The sequence below is a fragment of the Pteropus medius genome, unplaced genomic scaffold (assembly GCF_902729225.1).
Source record: "Pteropus medius unplaced genomic scaffold, Ma_sr-lr_union100, whole genome shotgun sequence".
Taxonomy (NCBI): Eukaryota; Metazoa; Chordata; class Mammalia; order Chiroptera; family Pteropodidae; genus Pteropus; species Pteropus medius.
In genome coordinates, this window is record NW_024355205.1 from 32,239,586 (window position 1) to 32,254,464 (window position 14,879).

The 14,879-nt window shown below is 50.5% G+C and overlaps 1 protein-coding gene across 1 annotated transcript; it reads right to left on the bottom strand.

Moving 5' to 3' along the window:
- Positions 1 to 532: 532 nt before the first annotated feature.
- KCNE1 (potassium voltage-gated channel subfamily E regulatory subunit 1) lies at positions 533 to 12,463 on the bottom strand. Its single transcript, XM_039857797.1, has 2 exons — positions 12,405 to 12,463; positions 533 to 3,326 (listed from the first exon to the last, which is right to left on the bottom strand). The coding sequence occupies exon 2, from the start codon at positions 3,273 to 3,275 to the stop codon at positions 2,886 to 2,888; it is 390 nt and encodes a 129-aa protein (XP_039713731.1). The 5' UTR covers positions 3,276 to 3,326; positions 12,405 to 12,463; the 3' UTR covers positions 533 to 2,885.
- Between the last annotated feature and the right edge of the window lie 2,416 nt (positions 12,464 to 14,879).

Sequence of the window (14,879 nt, forward strand, 5' to 3'; positions counted from 1 at the left end):
CGGCTGGGAGCTATTCTTTCTCTTTAAAGCAGAGGTTATAAATCGGAGGTCTTTGGGCAGAATTCAGCTCAAGGTCATATTGTTTGGCCCACATAATTATAAAAAAAAAAAATTGAATGCATTGCCGATATTTAAAAAATCAGGAGATTTGAAATAAATATCCAGATTTCCAGCTTATTTTAAAAACCTACAAGTTTGTCAAGACTGTGCCACATTTCCGGCTGGCTGAAAACTCATGAAGCTGAGCAACGGAAGTGCCCTGCTTCGCTCTGCTGCCTTCCATCTCCGGGCCTCAGAGGGTCCACGCAGCATGCAACCATCCACGGGCGATCTGATGTCCTCGTTCCTGAGCCCCTCAGGCAGTCTTATCAGAGTTTGCAAGAACCTACATCCACTTTCTAAAAGTATCATAGTGATACTCAGATCACACACCACGCACGGATCCTGATAAAAGACTTTAATTTTAAAGAAGATCTTATTAATACCTCAATAGGCATGTTGCCTTATCTGATGAACACATAAAATAGTGCATATAAAATATTAATCGAGATTCTATTTTTAAAGAGCCCAGAACAGTACTCGCGCATAGCAAGCACTCTATGTATGTTAAACCAATTTTTGAAACACGGTAATAAGCGTTTGAAAGTTGGCGGCTTGTAAGAGGTTTGAGGGGTGCAGAGAAGTGAGCCGAATGGCTGGTCCCTCGAGGGCAGGGGGGACTAAGTCTTCCCCTGCAAGAAAAGCCACAGGAACTTCAGTGGGCCCAAGTGGACTGGTGATAAAGAGCCTGGTCCCATGCCAGGAATATCAAAGTCAGTGTGACACTGAGTCATGTGATGGGTCATATGTGCTTTGGGTCCGTCTCCACACTCAAGCTCCCAGCCTGCCTTTCCTTCAACACAGGCGACATGTGTCCGTCAGAAGAAACTCACATGGGGCCATGAAAGCCAGCCATCGAGTGGGTTTTATGAACACCTGAGAGGGTGGGCAAAATGGTGTGCACATGTGTATTTTTGGGGTGTGTATGGGGGTGAGGTCATTAGTTTTCATTAGATTTTCAAAGGACTCTATGACCCAAAGAACCACCCATCTCAAGGCTTCTGCCCCAGAGATGTCCCAGCCGAAGCCGTGCCTCCCAGCACACCCAGAGGAACAGCTGTCTGTGACACGGAAGGGCTGGAGTCGCACTGGGCCCGATTTGTCCCCTTGCGGATGGCCAACAATGCCACGTGTTGCTTTTAATTTACATCGTATGCAGGTTTGGAACGACTATGTTTTCTTTAAATATTCCCCCCTCTTCAGGAATCCCAAGCAGGCGCGCCTTCGGGATGTCGCCGAGTGCTAATGCTGCCCATGACAGCTGGAGACGGACGCGCTCTGGGGCGCTCTCGGTCGGGTCACGCTAACGAGGCCCCGCCCCCAAGCCCTTCCTCATCTCTTGTCTGCCAGGGAATCTTGTCTCGTGAAGAGAAGGAGGCTGAGAGGAAGGGAGCTGACTCTGGGGTAGAGTGGGAGGCACTGTATGAGTTTCTTGTGGCTGCTCTAACAAAAAATCCCAAACTAGGGGGCCTAAACCCATAGAAACTCGTGGTCTCACGGTCCTGGAGGCCAGGAGTCTGAGGTCGAGGTGTCATAAGGCCACGCTTCCTTGGGAACATGGGGAGAATCCCTCCTTGCCTCTTCCGGCTTCTGGGGGTGGCCATGGCTGTGGCCACATCACTCCAGCCTCTGCTGCTGTCATCACATGGGGATCTCCCCGTGTGTCTTCTTCTAAGGACATCAGTCATATTGGATTAGGGCCCATCCTAATGACCCCATCCTAGCTAGATGACCCCTGCCAAGACCCTATTTTCAAATATTATCTCCTTCGCAGGTACCGGAGTCAGGTCTTGAATGAATCTTTGGGGGGTGGTGGGGACACGGTTCAATCACAATGCACCCATCACCTTAGTTCCATGTGCTTCCGTTTGTCTACACCCACTCCTCCCCTGGCTTTTGGGGTGGTGGGTGTTCTCCTCCCTCCTGCCACGATACTGAGCACGTTCCATTCTGAAGTGGGGATTTTTCCTCTGCGTCTCAGTTCAGCAGGAAGTGGGTTCCTTTGAGAGTGGGAAACGTGAGTTGGAAGCGTGCGTGTGTGTGCGTGTGGGTGTGCGTGCATGCGGTGGGGTGTGCGTGCCTGTGCACTTATGCATCTGTGGGGATGAATGTGTGTCTGCGTGTGTTTCTCTGTGTGGTGTGTGTAAGTAAATTATTCAGGATACTGATCCTGCTGTGTCACCAGAAACCAAAAGAGCAGTGGCTTAAGGAAGACTGGAGTTAGTGTCTCTTTCTTATAAAGTCTGAGCTGGTGGGTGTCCAGCACGGTCAGGAGGTCCTGCCCACAGCACTGCCCAGGGACCCAGACTCTTGTTGCTCTGCCATCTGTGAATACACTGTCTGTTTCCAGAATCAAAGCTGGCTCACCATCTCGGCCACGCCCCAGCTGCTGGGAAAGGGGACAGTGAATGATACGGCCTTTTCTTTTCAAGTGTCTCTCAGAAATGATCCGCATCACTCCCACTTCTACTGGCCGAGCTTCATCACCTGACCTTGCTAGCTGCAAGGGAGCCTGGGAAATACAGCTCATCCTCAGAGGCCACGATCTGGGGGCTTCTGCTAAAATTAACAGGGCAAGGACAGATCCTGGGGAACAGCTGACAGTCTGTTATCGAAGGAATGTGATTTTTGAGAAATAATGTTATCAACCCACCTTTCACCCCTTACAATAGAAAAAAAAAAAAACCAACTCCAAATGTATCCATATAATAAAGAGTCTAAGAGGCACAGCATTAGAAAAATCAGATTGTCAAGTGGGCTTTGTCCGGTTTTAACCAGGTGTGGGATCACGATGAAGGCTTCGTCTCGGGAAGGTACGTGTTGGGTCGTTCTACGGCCAGCTGGTTTGCAGCGACGTAGCATGCCTTGTAGCTCTCCAGGACCCGGGCCTGGAAGTATGCCTTGTCTTTCTCCTGCCAGGCGTCCGACTGGATGTACATGCTGTAGGGGTCGTGCGAGTGCTCCAGCTTCTTGGAGCGGATGTAACTCAGCATGATGCCTAGGGTGAAGAAACCAAAGAAGCCAAGCACCATGAGGATGTAGACAGCCTCCAGCTCGCCGTCACTGTCACTGGAGGACCTGCGGACCGGGCCGGACGCGTTGACGCCCCGCTGCACCAGCTCCTGCCACAGCTTGGTCAGAAAGGGGGTCACGGCCGTGGTGTTACGCAGGATCATCCTGGACTTCAAGGTCCTACTGCTGGTGAGCGACCTTCCTGGGCAAACTTTCTACAAGAAAAGTTCAGCCTGGAATCAAAAAGTATATCTTGGCCAAAACCCGCACACACGCACGCACGCACACACACCCACGTGCACACACATACAAGCACACACGCACGCACACACGCAATTCTTTAAAGCTCGGGCGAGTCGTGTGCCCTGACTCTTCAGTCCATGGCGTCTGCCATCTTGGCTCAGCACAACACCCTCTCTTGATGGATCAGGTGACAAATTGATTCCGCTTTATCTCCATCACGACTCCCGCCCCCCATCCCCGTGACCACCAGAACGAGCGCCTTTAATGTACACATTGCATTGTATGGGTGCATTTTAGTTTAGGTGCTAATGACCAAATGTCTCAGCCTCAATTCATATGGTAAGCCCTTACCCCCAATAGTGATTGTATCTATGAAGGTGATTAATGTTAACATCTTAATCCGATGGGACCCTAACCCGATAGGACCGCAGCCTATAAGAGGAGGAAGAGAGACCTCTCTCTCTTCGCCATGTTAGGACACCTTGAGAAGGTGGCCGTCTGCAAGCCAGGAAGAGAGCCCTCACCGGAAACCACACCCTGCTGGAACCTGGATCACGGACTTCCCAGCTTACGACACTTCAAGAAGATACATTTCTGTCGTTTAAGCCCCCAGCCTCTGGCGCTGTGTGATGGCCGCCGTGGAGACGGACACGTCGTGTGATGGTCTCGGGTTATATAACTCCGTCTTTTTCTCTTCTCTTCAGCTCTGTGGCTTTACGGCTCACTCGTGAGGCTACCTGTACCCACATGCCTTAACTCCCACTGTTGCGTGGTACCCATGGCGTGCACCCACTTATTCTCTCTGCCCATCCCCCAGAGCTGGACACTGCTGCACCACTAACTCCATATAGAAAGGGGTGACAAATAGCCTCATTGTTGTCTTCCTATGGACCTGGGGGAAAGAATCACACATTTCATCCAACTGGTGCCTGGTGGTTTATACCTCTAGTCAGACTGCGGTGCCGTCAGGCGTCTTAGCAGGCAGTGGGCGATGATGGGTGGTCTACGCCACCACGCACATCGGCGGAGTGGAGAGCCGACCCTACCGTGGGCCAGCCTTTGCAACGAGTCCAGGACTTCGTGTCGAGGCCCCTTCGAAGGGGCCAGCGTTCCAGCTTGTGCTGCGTTCGCCTCCTCTCTGCCTACTGCTGATGTAGAAGGTGACGGCTCTCCCATCACTTTAATCTGCATGTCACTGTCCCCGGATATCCACATAACGGGCCTGGGCACTGGAACAGTGAGCTCTGGCACGGCGTCAGGGGCTTTGCGTGTTCTGAAAGCCTCGCTGAAGTGGCCTCGTGATCCCTCGTAAGCTAAAATAGGTTTTATTCATTTTGTTGTTGTTGTTTGAGAAAATGCCGGCCTCTACCCACCGTTCCTGCTGGAAAACAAAATCCCCAGGGCCAAGTGACGAGGCCACACTCCATACTCAACTCAGACGGGGCCACTGGTCAGACAAGAGGTCTTACTTATTTCTCGAGACCTTCAAAGCGGTTGAGTGTAACACCCTCGGGGTGGCTGTTGGGACTAAGGGTGAAGGGTGTATTGGGGAGTATAATTTCTGGCAGAAATCTATGGAAAGAAAAATTTCAATATACATTGTTAGGGGTGGGGCAGTGCTCAGGCTTTCCCAGCTACTATGGGGACTGTGACCTCACGCATTGTCCGCCTAAGACAAGTGTCAGCCTCAGACACCTCCAGACTAGACCTAGAACTGCTGCTTTATAGAACTGGCCTAATTTTCAAATGTGCACAGAACCCAGCACCAGGCAGACGGGAGGCTCCTCCCCTGCGCCCTCTTCCCCTACGCACCCCTGAAACGTTGCTGCACCCAGAATTCTGTTATCAGTGCTCCTTCCTCTCCCTCTGCCCTCCCTTTGGGTGGCTGCACCTGCTCCTTCAGGTTCTCCCACGTGGCCATGATCCCAGGCACCTTTCTGAGCACCACGGCAGTGTGGCCAGCGGCCTGCCAAGGACGCACTCACCTTCGGCCATCTCCAGGCTCCTCGAACCCAGCACCCGACCCTCCTACTAGAACCTGCCCTACGTCGCCTCCGTGAGCTGAGCGGCAGTGTCATGCTCTCCGAAACCGAGTCACCCTCACTGCAAATCCTGTCATGCCAGTCCCCAGCTCTAAGGCCATGCTTGGCTCCCCGACACCTCCAGGGTGATGCCTTAGGTGGGAGGGGCCCCACCTCCCTCTGCTGCTCCACGTGGCCGCTGTGCCCAGACCCCATGCTCCAGCCCTCTGGCCGCGTGTGGAACTCTGTCCTCATGGTCATGTCTTTGCCTGTCTCCAGCACAGGCTGCCGTCCTCGGCCCGTGAAACTCCTAAATGGTGTGTAATCATGATTTAAAATTCAGCTCAACTCTCGCCTCCTTCCTGAAGCCCTTCTCTGGCGCCTGGGCTGGGTCAGCATCACCCACATCACACCTGGAAAGGCCGCTGTGCGGACTCAGCACTGTCATCGTCTCTGTGTCCCCACCCCGTCCCCCACAGCTTCCCTAGGCCAGTGCCTGGCACACGGCATACGGGAGATGTCCTCGAACTTCTTAATACCGACCGCTTCACGGGTGGGGCCTGGTTCTTCGTGGCTCACATATCCAATCAATGGATGCCATGTGCTGCCTCCAGAGCCGTAATGACTTATGAGAATCAAGTCCCTTTTTAGAAGGGACAACTGTCTCCCTCCCTGAATCACAGGCTGGGATGCTGGGAGGAGAGGAGCAGACAGCGCTCAGATGCTGGGTCTGGATTCTGGCCCTGCGGCATCACGGCCACGTGACCCCGGGTCAGGGTCCTTAGGCCAGCTCAGTCCTTTTTCCCTTTGGAAAGTGGAAAGAAACATCGCCAGCATCTGCGGCTTTCAGATCCCTAACCGCATGCATAGAGTAACCAGCACAGAGTGTGGCACACAGCGGTGCCTACTTAGCGTCCTGCGTGTGAGTGGGTTGGTTTCTCTACCTCATTAAGAAACAGCAGCCCAGGGATCTGGGGTTTGGGGGTTGCCTCCTCTATAGCTGACCACTGTGGCTCCCTTCTTTACCTGGCGGAGAAGCGGTCAGGAGTGAGGAGCACACGTGTTTGCGCCTTTTATGATCAGAGAGGAGAGGAGGCATCTGAAAAATGCAAAGGAAAGGGCCTGCAGAAATGACTGACTCGGCCGCTTAAAACTGCTCTCTCCCCCGCTCTGCCCAGTGCTCTCCAGCTAACACGTTTTCCCATAGCTCCCTCCCCCACCTCAAGGACTCTGCAGCTCACATCTATTGATACATAGCTTGCTATCCAACTATTGTCCTTCCTTATCTCTGTAGCTGTGTAGGAATAACAAGACTGTAAAACTGCCTGTTATGTTACAATCGGGGCTCAGCCTTTGGATAGGAATCCGCTGAGCCGGTGCCGGCATCAGTAAGTGCTGCTTTCTGATTGATTATAGCCTCAGTGTCCTTCCCGTCTCTCTATTCGAGAATCCTGTAGCTGTGCTGATAACGCCGAGGTCGGGGTTCTACGAGGCAAAATGACCTGTAAATAGATAAGTCCAGTGGTTTGGAAATTCCTCCTCCCTTGCAGGTCCCCACCTGAAGCTCCCCCTCCCCATCCTGAGTCACAAAGTACAACTAGAACCTCAGACAAAGGAATCGCGCCCCCCTTGCATGCACACTGCAGAGGTATATCAGCCTTAAGAAATCTAACCTAGGGGAGTTCCTGTACGGTGTCGTTAACCCCAGTTAACCCCACGTGCTCTGCCGGCCAATAAATTCTCCTTCCTCTAAGAAAACTGTCTGAGCATCCAATTTCCTCCAATTTCCTTCAGTTTCCTCCCTGGGGTGTCGCTTTCCTGCAACAACGATGCCTCCAGGGCTTCCGAGTCTGTGCCTGGAGAGCTGCCAGGGTTTCGGCTGCAAGCGACTCTTGCACAAAACCAGCACTGTGCCCCGTTCTAGCCATGGGGTGGCAGGAATCGTTTGGCAAAATATTTTTTTCTTCTTCTTCAAGGCTTATACTCAGAGCTGCTGGTCTGCTGGAAATCACCGCAGATCCCAGGCTCTGGGCAGCTGGGCTTCCGAAGGTGATGGGCAGCATTTTCTTTTTAAATGCCTGGAAACCACTTACGAATGCAGAGGACCTGGCCCCAGAGAGCAGGCCTCGAGCTGGTTATAATTCACCACCACCACCACCACCCCCGCCCCCAAATCCCAGAGTGACCACAATTGGCAAGTAATTGTGCCACCAGTGACGGTTAGAGCTCTCATCGCTTCTAGAAGAATTACAGCAGGCGATCTTAGAACCCACAGCAAGGTCAGAGGAGCTTCTGAAATTAGTTCACATTGCTGAGAGCACCGGGAAGACCCGTTGCTTAAATCCAGATGGACTTTTCAGTGGCTGGAAGAAGCAACCAGAAACACCTGCTTTGAAAACCCGCCAGGCCAGCCGTCCTCGGTCGCTCTCAGGCAGGGTGCTGCACTGTCTGCACGCTTCAGAATCACGCCAGGGTTTCTGGGGTGGAGCCTGAGAATCTGCATTTCTAACAAGTTCCCAAGCGGATACTGTCGGTCTGGGGTCCCCATTTAATGACCTATTAGAATCACCTGGGGACCTTTAAAAAATACCGACGCTTAGGTCCCACTGCCAAAGTTTGTGATATCTCTCCCTGGTCAGGGCTCCTGTCTGGCACTGGAACTTTTAAAAGCTTCTCAGGTGATCCTAAATTGTAGCCAGGACCGACGACCTGGCTTTGATGTGGGATGGCGGGAAATTGAGCGATCTGCCTTTTGAGCTGCAGGGGACTGGGAAGAATTTTATAAGAAGAGAAACGTTACGTTCACAGCATAATTTTCCAATCTCATTTGTTTTTCAGATTTTCTTCTTTGTGTTTACATGTCCCTGATGTAAACTGACGAGAAATTGCAGAGAGGAATTCTCAAGCCTTCACTGAGTCCTCGGCTGCCCCCATTCCTAACTCACGCTGGCATCTTAAGTGAGCATGAGCCTGTCAGAGCTTTATGCCGGACCTGAAAAGTCAAGTTAATTAACTGAATCTTTAAAGATAATTCTGTTTCTTATCTTACACTTAATTTATTGTGTTGCTTTTGCTAAATGCCCTCTGTGCCCCTCAGGTCTACGTGATGGGTCATGTGGTGTTTTTATGTAATGTCTCGAAATGAGTTTGGCAATGTCCTCTAACAGCGTGGTGAAAACGGCACAGATCCCAATCTGCATGTCCGCTGGGGGTTTACGCCAGATTCTCCAACTTCGCTTCCATTATAATGACAAAACACTGCCTAGCGGCCACCGTTTTTAAACTGCTGGACTCAAATGGACTTGAAGAGCCAACGATCTCAACTTACGGAAAACTGGGCTCCGTAGAAGTGAGCTGACTTGCCCAAGGTCATGTCTCGTATCAAAAAAATACTTCCAAAATTTAATCATTTAGCCATGGACTCACATCTCATTGGTATAGAAGAGGGGTTCTTGGGTCTTTGCAGAGAGGAATGGATTCTTTATTTAGGCTCAAAGGAACTGAGGGACCAGCCACCTGTATCAGGTAAAACTGGCTCTACCCAAATGGGGCCTGGCTTCTCACTTAATACGCCATCAGATTCCCCACTGGGGCAAACCGCAGCTTTCGTACTTTGTCCAGCGAATAGGGGGCCGGGGGAGCGGAAGCACCACGAGCCAGGGAGGTCCAACTCCAAACACAACCAGTGTGATGCTCAGACCGTGCCGCACATTCTCTAACTGGCCTTATTGGGCCAGAAATGCGGGCAGGGAGCCTAGAAGTTTCCACTTCTGCCTGGGTTCGAGGCCCCCAGTCAAGGCTAGCGTGTTTTCCTCTTTCGTCCAAGCTCAGACCCCGAGCTGCTGGAAATCACTCAGGACCCAGGGCTCTGGGCCACCGAGCTGAGCTGACAGCTGCGAGTGGACACCCCTGGGCTTCCACCACGCTGTGCTTCGGCGGGCTCCTGGAGGGGGTGGTGGCAGTGGGTGACGTACCCGTCCTGGCACACGTCAGCCTTCTGCATTTTTCCCTCATGTTCCAGCTTGTCACCTGTCAGCGCTGACAACAGTCCGGAAGCTTTTAGAACAGACTTCTCAGTATTGCCGCTTTTCATTCTTTCTAAGCATTTACTGGATGGGCCAGGCTTTGATGGCTGGCCCCAAGCCCTCATCTGAGAGGGACAGCTTCGGGGAGCGAGTAGAGGGGGAGGATGTCAGACTCAGAGCTCACGGACCTGAGGTCCAGCCTCATTCAGTCCTAGATACACCTCACACCCCCTGAGCCTTAGCTTACTTCTCAACAGCATTCCCTAAGCACATCCTCGAAAGAGCACCAGGTCTTGAAATCATCATTAGGCCTTATTTGTTTCACGAAGTAGAAGTAGGGTAAAAACAACGATGACTAAATCTAATTTGGGTGAACATGATCTTATTGAGGCAAGAATTCTGTGAGCCGGTTTTCCTTGGAAGCAGTTGTCAACTGTTTGCATCATCATCGCAACAGGAGGTCCAAATTCCAGAGACATATTTACTTCCTTTCAGAAAAGGAGCCAACGGGGGCCCCCAAATCCTTCCAGGCTTGGTTTTGGTCTTCCCATCTGACCTCTCCTAGGAGGCAGTGAGTCATTAAGGTGGCCAAAGTCTCAAGGAATCAGGATGAAACCTGCGCAGAGACACAGCATCTGACGGTCCTCACAGATCTGAAAAGGGCTTTCTGTCACCTGCCTGTCGGACACAGGGCGTGGCTCTTGAGCTGGGTCATAGGACCAGGAGCTTCTCAGACCTCTCCGTGGGTGATAGGGAGGGGGCTTCGGGATATGAAGGATGGATATGCAAACCAGGGCGCTGGTGAGAAGGACCCAGTCAAACTCATGAGGAAAAGGGTGAGAATTTTGGCATGGAGAATGGCTAACAGTAGGGTTCCCAGATCTGGAGAGCAGCCGGAGTCACACAGAAGGAGGCTAGATGGACTCTCACTTCCAGAAAATCAAATTAATTCAAGGAGCCTCAGCTTCTCACCTGAAAACTGGGAATGATGGAATCCACCTTGACTACACGGAGTTTTGTGAGACATAGCGTACCCCCACGACTTTCCTGTCTCTTGCTTTTGCAGCTCTCTCTGTAAGACAGGTGTGACCACCATATCTGCTTGTCAAAGTTCTACTTGTCCTCCCAAAGCCAGCTTCTCTGCCAACCTGTGTGTGCGCCCTGCATCCTGGTGCCCCCAGCCCTCCTTGACCCCTCATAGCGCCTTGTCTATACCACTCATATTCCAACTTGCAATGATCTGTGGACCTGTCTGGGTATTTCCTTCCAGTGACTTTTGCTCACCTGTTCCCCCCCTGGCACTCAGCATGTTTCATACAGCTTTGCTGAATTAAATGAGAATGAAAAGTAGTCGATTCAAGACAACAGCAATGTGGACGTGAGAGCGAATAATAGACAAAGTATAATACATTCTGGAAAGAAACTGGGGAGAACCAAATGAAAACCTCGTTCAACATAGCATGTTTCTATATAATAAAATATAAACTATTTTTACATTCTATATTTATTTTATTAGTATTATTGATTTTGTTTATTGAAATGTATATGATTAATATCATTCTACATTTATCTGCAACCCAGCTTATTCCTCAAAATGTTTAAGGCGGTCAGGAATTGTTAATAATACAGCATAATTTCCATTGTTCTCCCCGACTCCCGATAACCCAGTGCCCTGCTTTTTTTTCCCCATACTACTTATCACCTACTAGTACAATATAGTTTTTTTTATTTCTTATGTTCATTGTTTATTATTTGTCTCCCCTTACCCCCCACCACCATATGTAAGCTTTTGAGGGCAGGGATCTTTGTGCGTATTGTCCCCCATTATACCCCAAGGACTAGAACAGTGTCTGGCTTATGGTAGGAGCATGATAAATATTCATAGGACGCAGGCATGCCTGCATGAATGCATGGATGAATAAATGTTCTGTTCAACTACCAGAAAATCCAAACCACACAGAAACTGTCTCACCATCTCTACCTGCAGCGACCTGAGATGACGGGGAGAGAGTCCCTCTGATGGCTTCAAAGCGTACTTTATTTTCGAAACAATTCACACTTTAATAACCTGTCGAAAGCAAGCCATACCTGAATATTCTGTAAACTCAGGATGCCTTCCTCAGACCCATCCTCAGCTCACGTCTGATGAGCAGCAGGAAATAGACCCAGCAGGAGCTTTCTGCCCCATCCTTAGAAATCCGGGGACCAGAGTCAAGGCGCCTTCTGACCACTCATGCATCACACCTGAATCAAAGCAACTGTGTGATCACAGCCGAGTTCCCCACCGCCTGACCGTAAGTGACATTCATGGTTATTGAGAATGCCCTTCATCAATGGAGCTGGAAGCCCCTTCCTAACCCAAATGGGGACTCAAAATAAACGGTCAGTTCACCTATAGCAATCTGAAAAATCCGGTGGGATTTTCAGTGCAACATGTGATAGATTCTGAACCGCCCATGGCTGCTGCTCCGTCAACTTTCTTCTAAAAATCGCGCATTCTCCCCACTTACTATAACCGAGCTCAGATAGCAGTGATGCTGTCTGTGCCCCATGCCCTTTGCCCGGGGAGACGCCACGGTGGTCCCAGAACCTTCTTGTTCAAAAAAGCAAAAGTTCTCTTTGAGGCTGGCGTGTATTGCCTGAGCTGGAGGAGGTCTTTGAAACCAGCTGGGGACTGGGATTGTGGGCGATTTTAGTTTTCTTTGGATGCTTTTAGATTCCACATTTTCTACAAGGATGTCTGTAATTTAATAATAATGGGGAAATGCTGTCGTTATTTGGTGGCGAGAAGCTTCTGCGCGTGCATTGTGAGGACGGCAGCAGAGGAGGCGCGAGCCGGAGCCACCTATCGAGTCTCCCACGGCAGGGTCGCGGCGCCTCCTGCCTGGATCCGCCCGGTGCGCGCCCGGGGCTGAGGCCGGGTCCCTGGAGTCCCCTTAGGGTCTCCCGACTGGGTCATCCGTCGGCCGAGAAAGGAGCCAGGAGGCAGGAGGCCTCTACTTACCGGGTCTGGGGCGCCGAGAGAGCCGGGTGTGCAGCGGGATCCGCGCGGGGGAAGCGCTGGGGGAAGCGCTGGGGGTACCAACCGCCAAGCCCCAGGCTGCGCGCTCCGGGACCAAATACGCAGCGCGGGGCGGGCGCGGCCTCCCCAGCCAGCCGCCGCCCCGCCCCGCCCCGCCCCGCGCGTCCTAGGCGACCGCAGGCCAGTGTGACCCCGCGGGCCCGTGTCCTGCGACCATGGCCAAGACCTTTGGATCACGCCGGGTAGGCTCAGCGCCGGCCCGAAGTCGTGTTAGATCTGCCAGCCAGCCAGACACAGAGAGCTCTCTCTACCTTCCTGCGGCAAGAAGCTGCTGTCGCTAAGAGAAAGGCCAACCCAGAGACCCCGTCGGCCCAGCGCCCGGACAAACACCTTGCAAACAGGTCCAAACAATAGCTTCAAATATATTCCAAACCGGAGCAGATTCCTGTTAGCTGCATTCCGCCCCCCAGTTGTGGTCACGCATCTATTTGGCATTTACTGAGCACCTACGGAGTGGCTATGGGCCCTGAGCTGGGCTGTAGCCGAAGACTGGGCCGGCGGGGTCCCGGCCCGCAGGAGTCAGTCGCTGCAGCCACCCACGCCTTGGCGCCCACACTCCAAAGTCCTTGGGGGCCAAGGGAACAGCCTTTCTGGCCGTGAGAGGCAAACTGAACAATGTCCCAGTGACCTCTGGCAAATTCCACAGCAGCCGCCCACCAGCTTAGGAGGCAAGAGCGAGATGGGGTCCAGGCTGCGTGGCAGGCGGTAGCCCAGGGAGATTTCTGACTAGAGTAAGAAGACATTTTCTGACAACAGGAAAACAAACAATCCAATTAAAAAATGAGCAGAAGACCTGAACAGATACTTCTCCAAAGAGGAAATACAGATGGCTAATAGACATATGAAAAGATGCTCAAGGTCGCTAACCATCAGAGAAATGCAAATTAAAGCCACAATGAGATACCACCTCACACCTGTCAGAATGGCTATCATCAATAAATCAAAAAACAAGAAGTGTTGGCGAGGATGAGGAGAAAAGGGAAGCCTCATACATTCTTGGTGGGATTGCAAATTGGTACAGCCGCTATGGAAAACAGCTTGGAAGTTTCTCGAAAAATTAAAAATGGATATACCTTTTGACCCAGCAATGGCACTTCCGAGTATTTATCCAAAGAAAACCAAAACAATAATTTGTAAAGCTCTATGCACCCCAAGATTCATGGCAACACAATTTATAATAGCCAAGATATGGACGCAACCTAAATGCCCATCAACTGACGATTGAATAAAGAAATTACGGTTTATATATACAATGGAATATTACTCAGCCATTAAAAAAATGAAATCCTACCAGTTGCAACGACATGGATGGACCTAGAGGTTATTATGCTGAATGAACTAAGTCAGACAGAGAAGGATAAATACCATATGATTTCACTTATATGCGGAATCTAAGGAACAAAAGGAACAAAATAAGCAAAACCAGACTCACAAATATAATGGACAATTTGGTGACAGACAGAGGGGAGGAAGTTGGGGGGCTGGGAGAATGGGGTGAATAAAGAAGCTACTGATTGGACGTTAACGGACGGGAGCACACAGTGGAACGCAGTCAAAGACACATCACATGTGGGCAAGGCGGAGTATCAGTGATACAGTGGACAATCAGGGGGGATTTATTTTATAAACTATAGACATCTGAACCACGTCTGTATACCTGAAAACCAATCATTGTTGTTGAGAGTATATTGAGAGAGAGAGATAGCCAAACAGCCGAAATGGGAATGAAGGAAATGAAGGAAGGAAGGAAATGGTAAAGGAAGGAGGAGGAGGAGGGAGGAGGAGGAGGATAATGAATGAATGAAGGAATACGAAGAAGGAAGAAGGAATGAATGAATGAATGAGCGAAATGAATGGAATGGAATGATGGAATGAAGGATTTATTTTCTGGGGGTCCCACGGCCTTCCCTGGTCCATCACTCCTCTTTGGGCTTTGTCCTGGAGGGGTGCATGGGATGTGGCATTCTAGGACTCAGCCCCACTGGCAAAGGCGGAGCTGGCACTTTAAAAAGCCCTGAAATGTCCGTAGCCTTATATTTGTGCTGTGTGAAATCTCTTCTGTGGAGAGGATCTGAACTGCGGAAAAGTTTTTCACATAAAAAAGTCCTTTGTAGTTTTACTCACTGTATCTGGAGTCTAAATGTCTCAAAATAGAAAAATGGTTAAATTATGGTATATGGGAATGTTATATGCAATTGTTAAGATAATGTGTGCAAATAATTTGTAGCAACATGGAGAGTCCCTATATTATAATGTTAAATGGGAAAAAAAAATGCAAGGCAGTAAATTATACATACAGGATGCTACGCATTATTTCAAAAGACTAAGAAAACATACCACAATGTTAACATTGTCTGTTAGTGGTGGGTTACAAAAGATTTATTTTCTTATTTATAC

What these genes read in the sequence shown, in the direction of transcription:
- KCNE1 (XM_039857797.1), bottom strand. Translation starts at nt 3,275, where the DNA reads ATGATCCTGCGTAACACCACGGCCGTGACCCCCTTTCTGACCAAGCTG.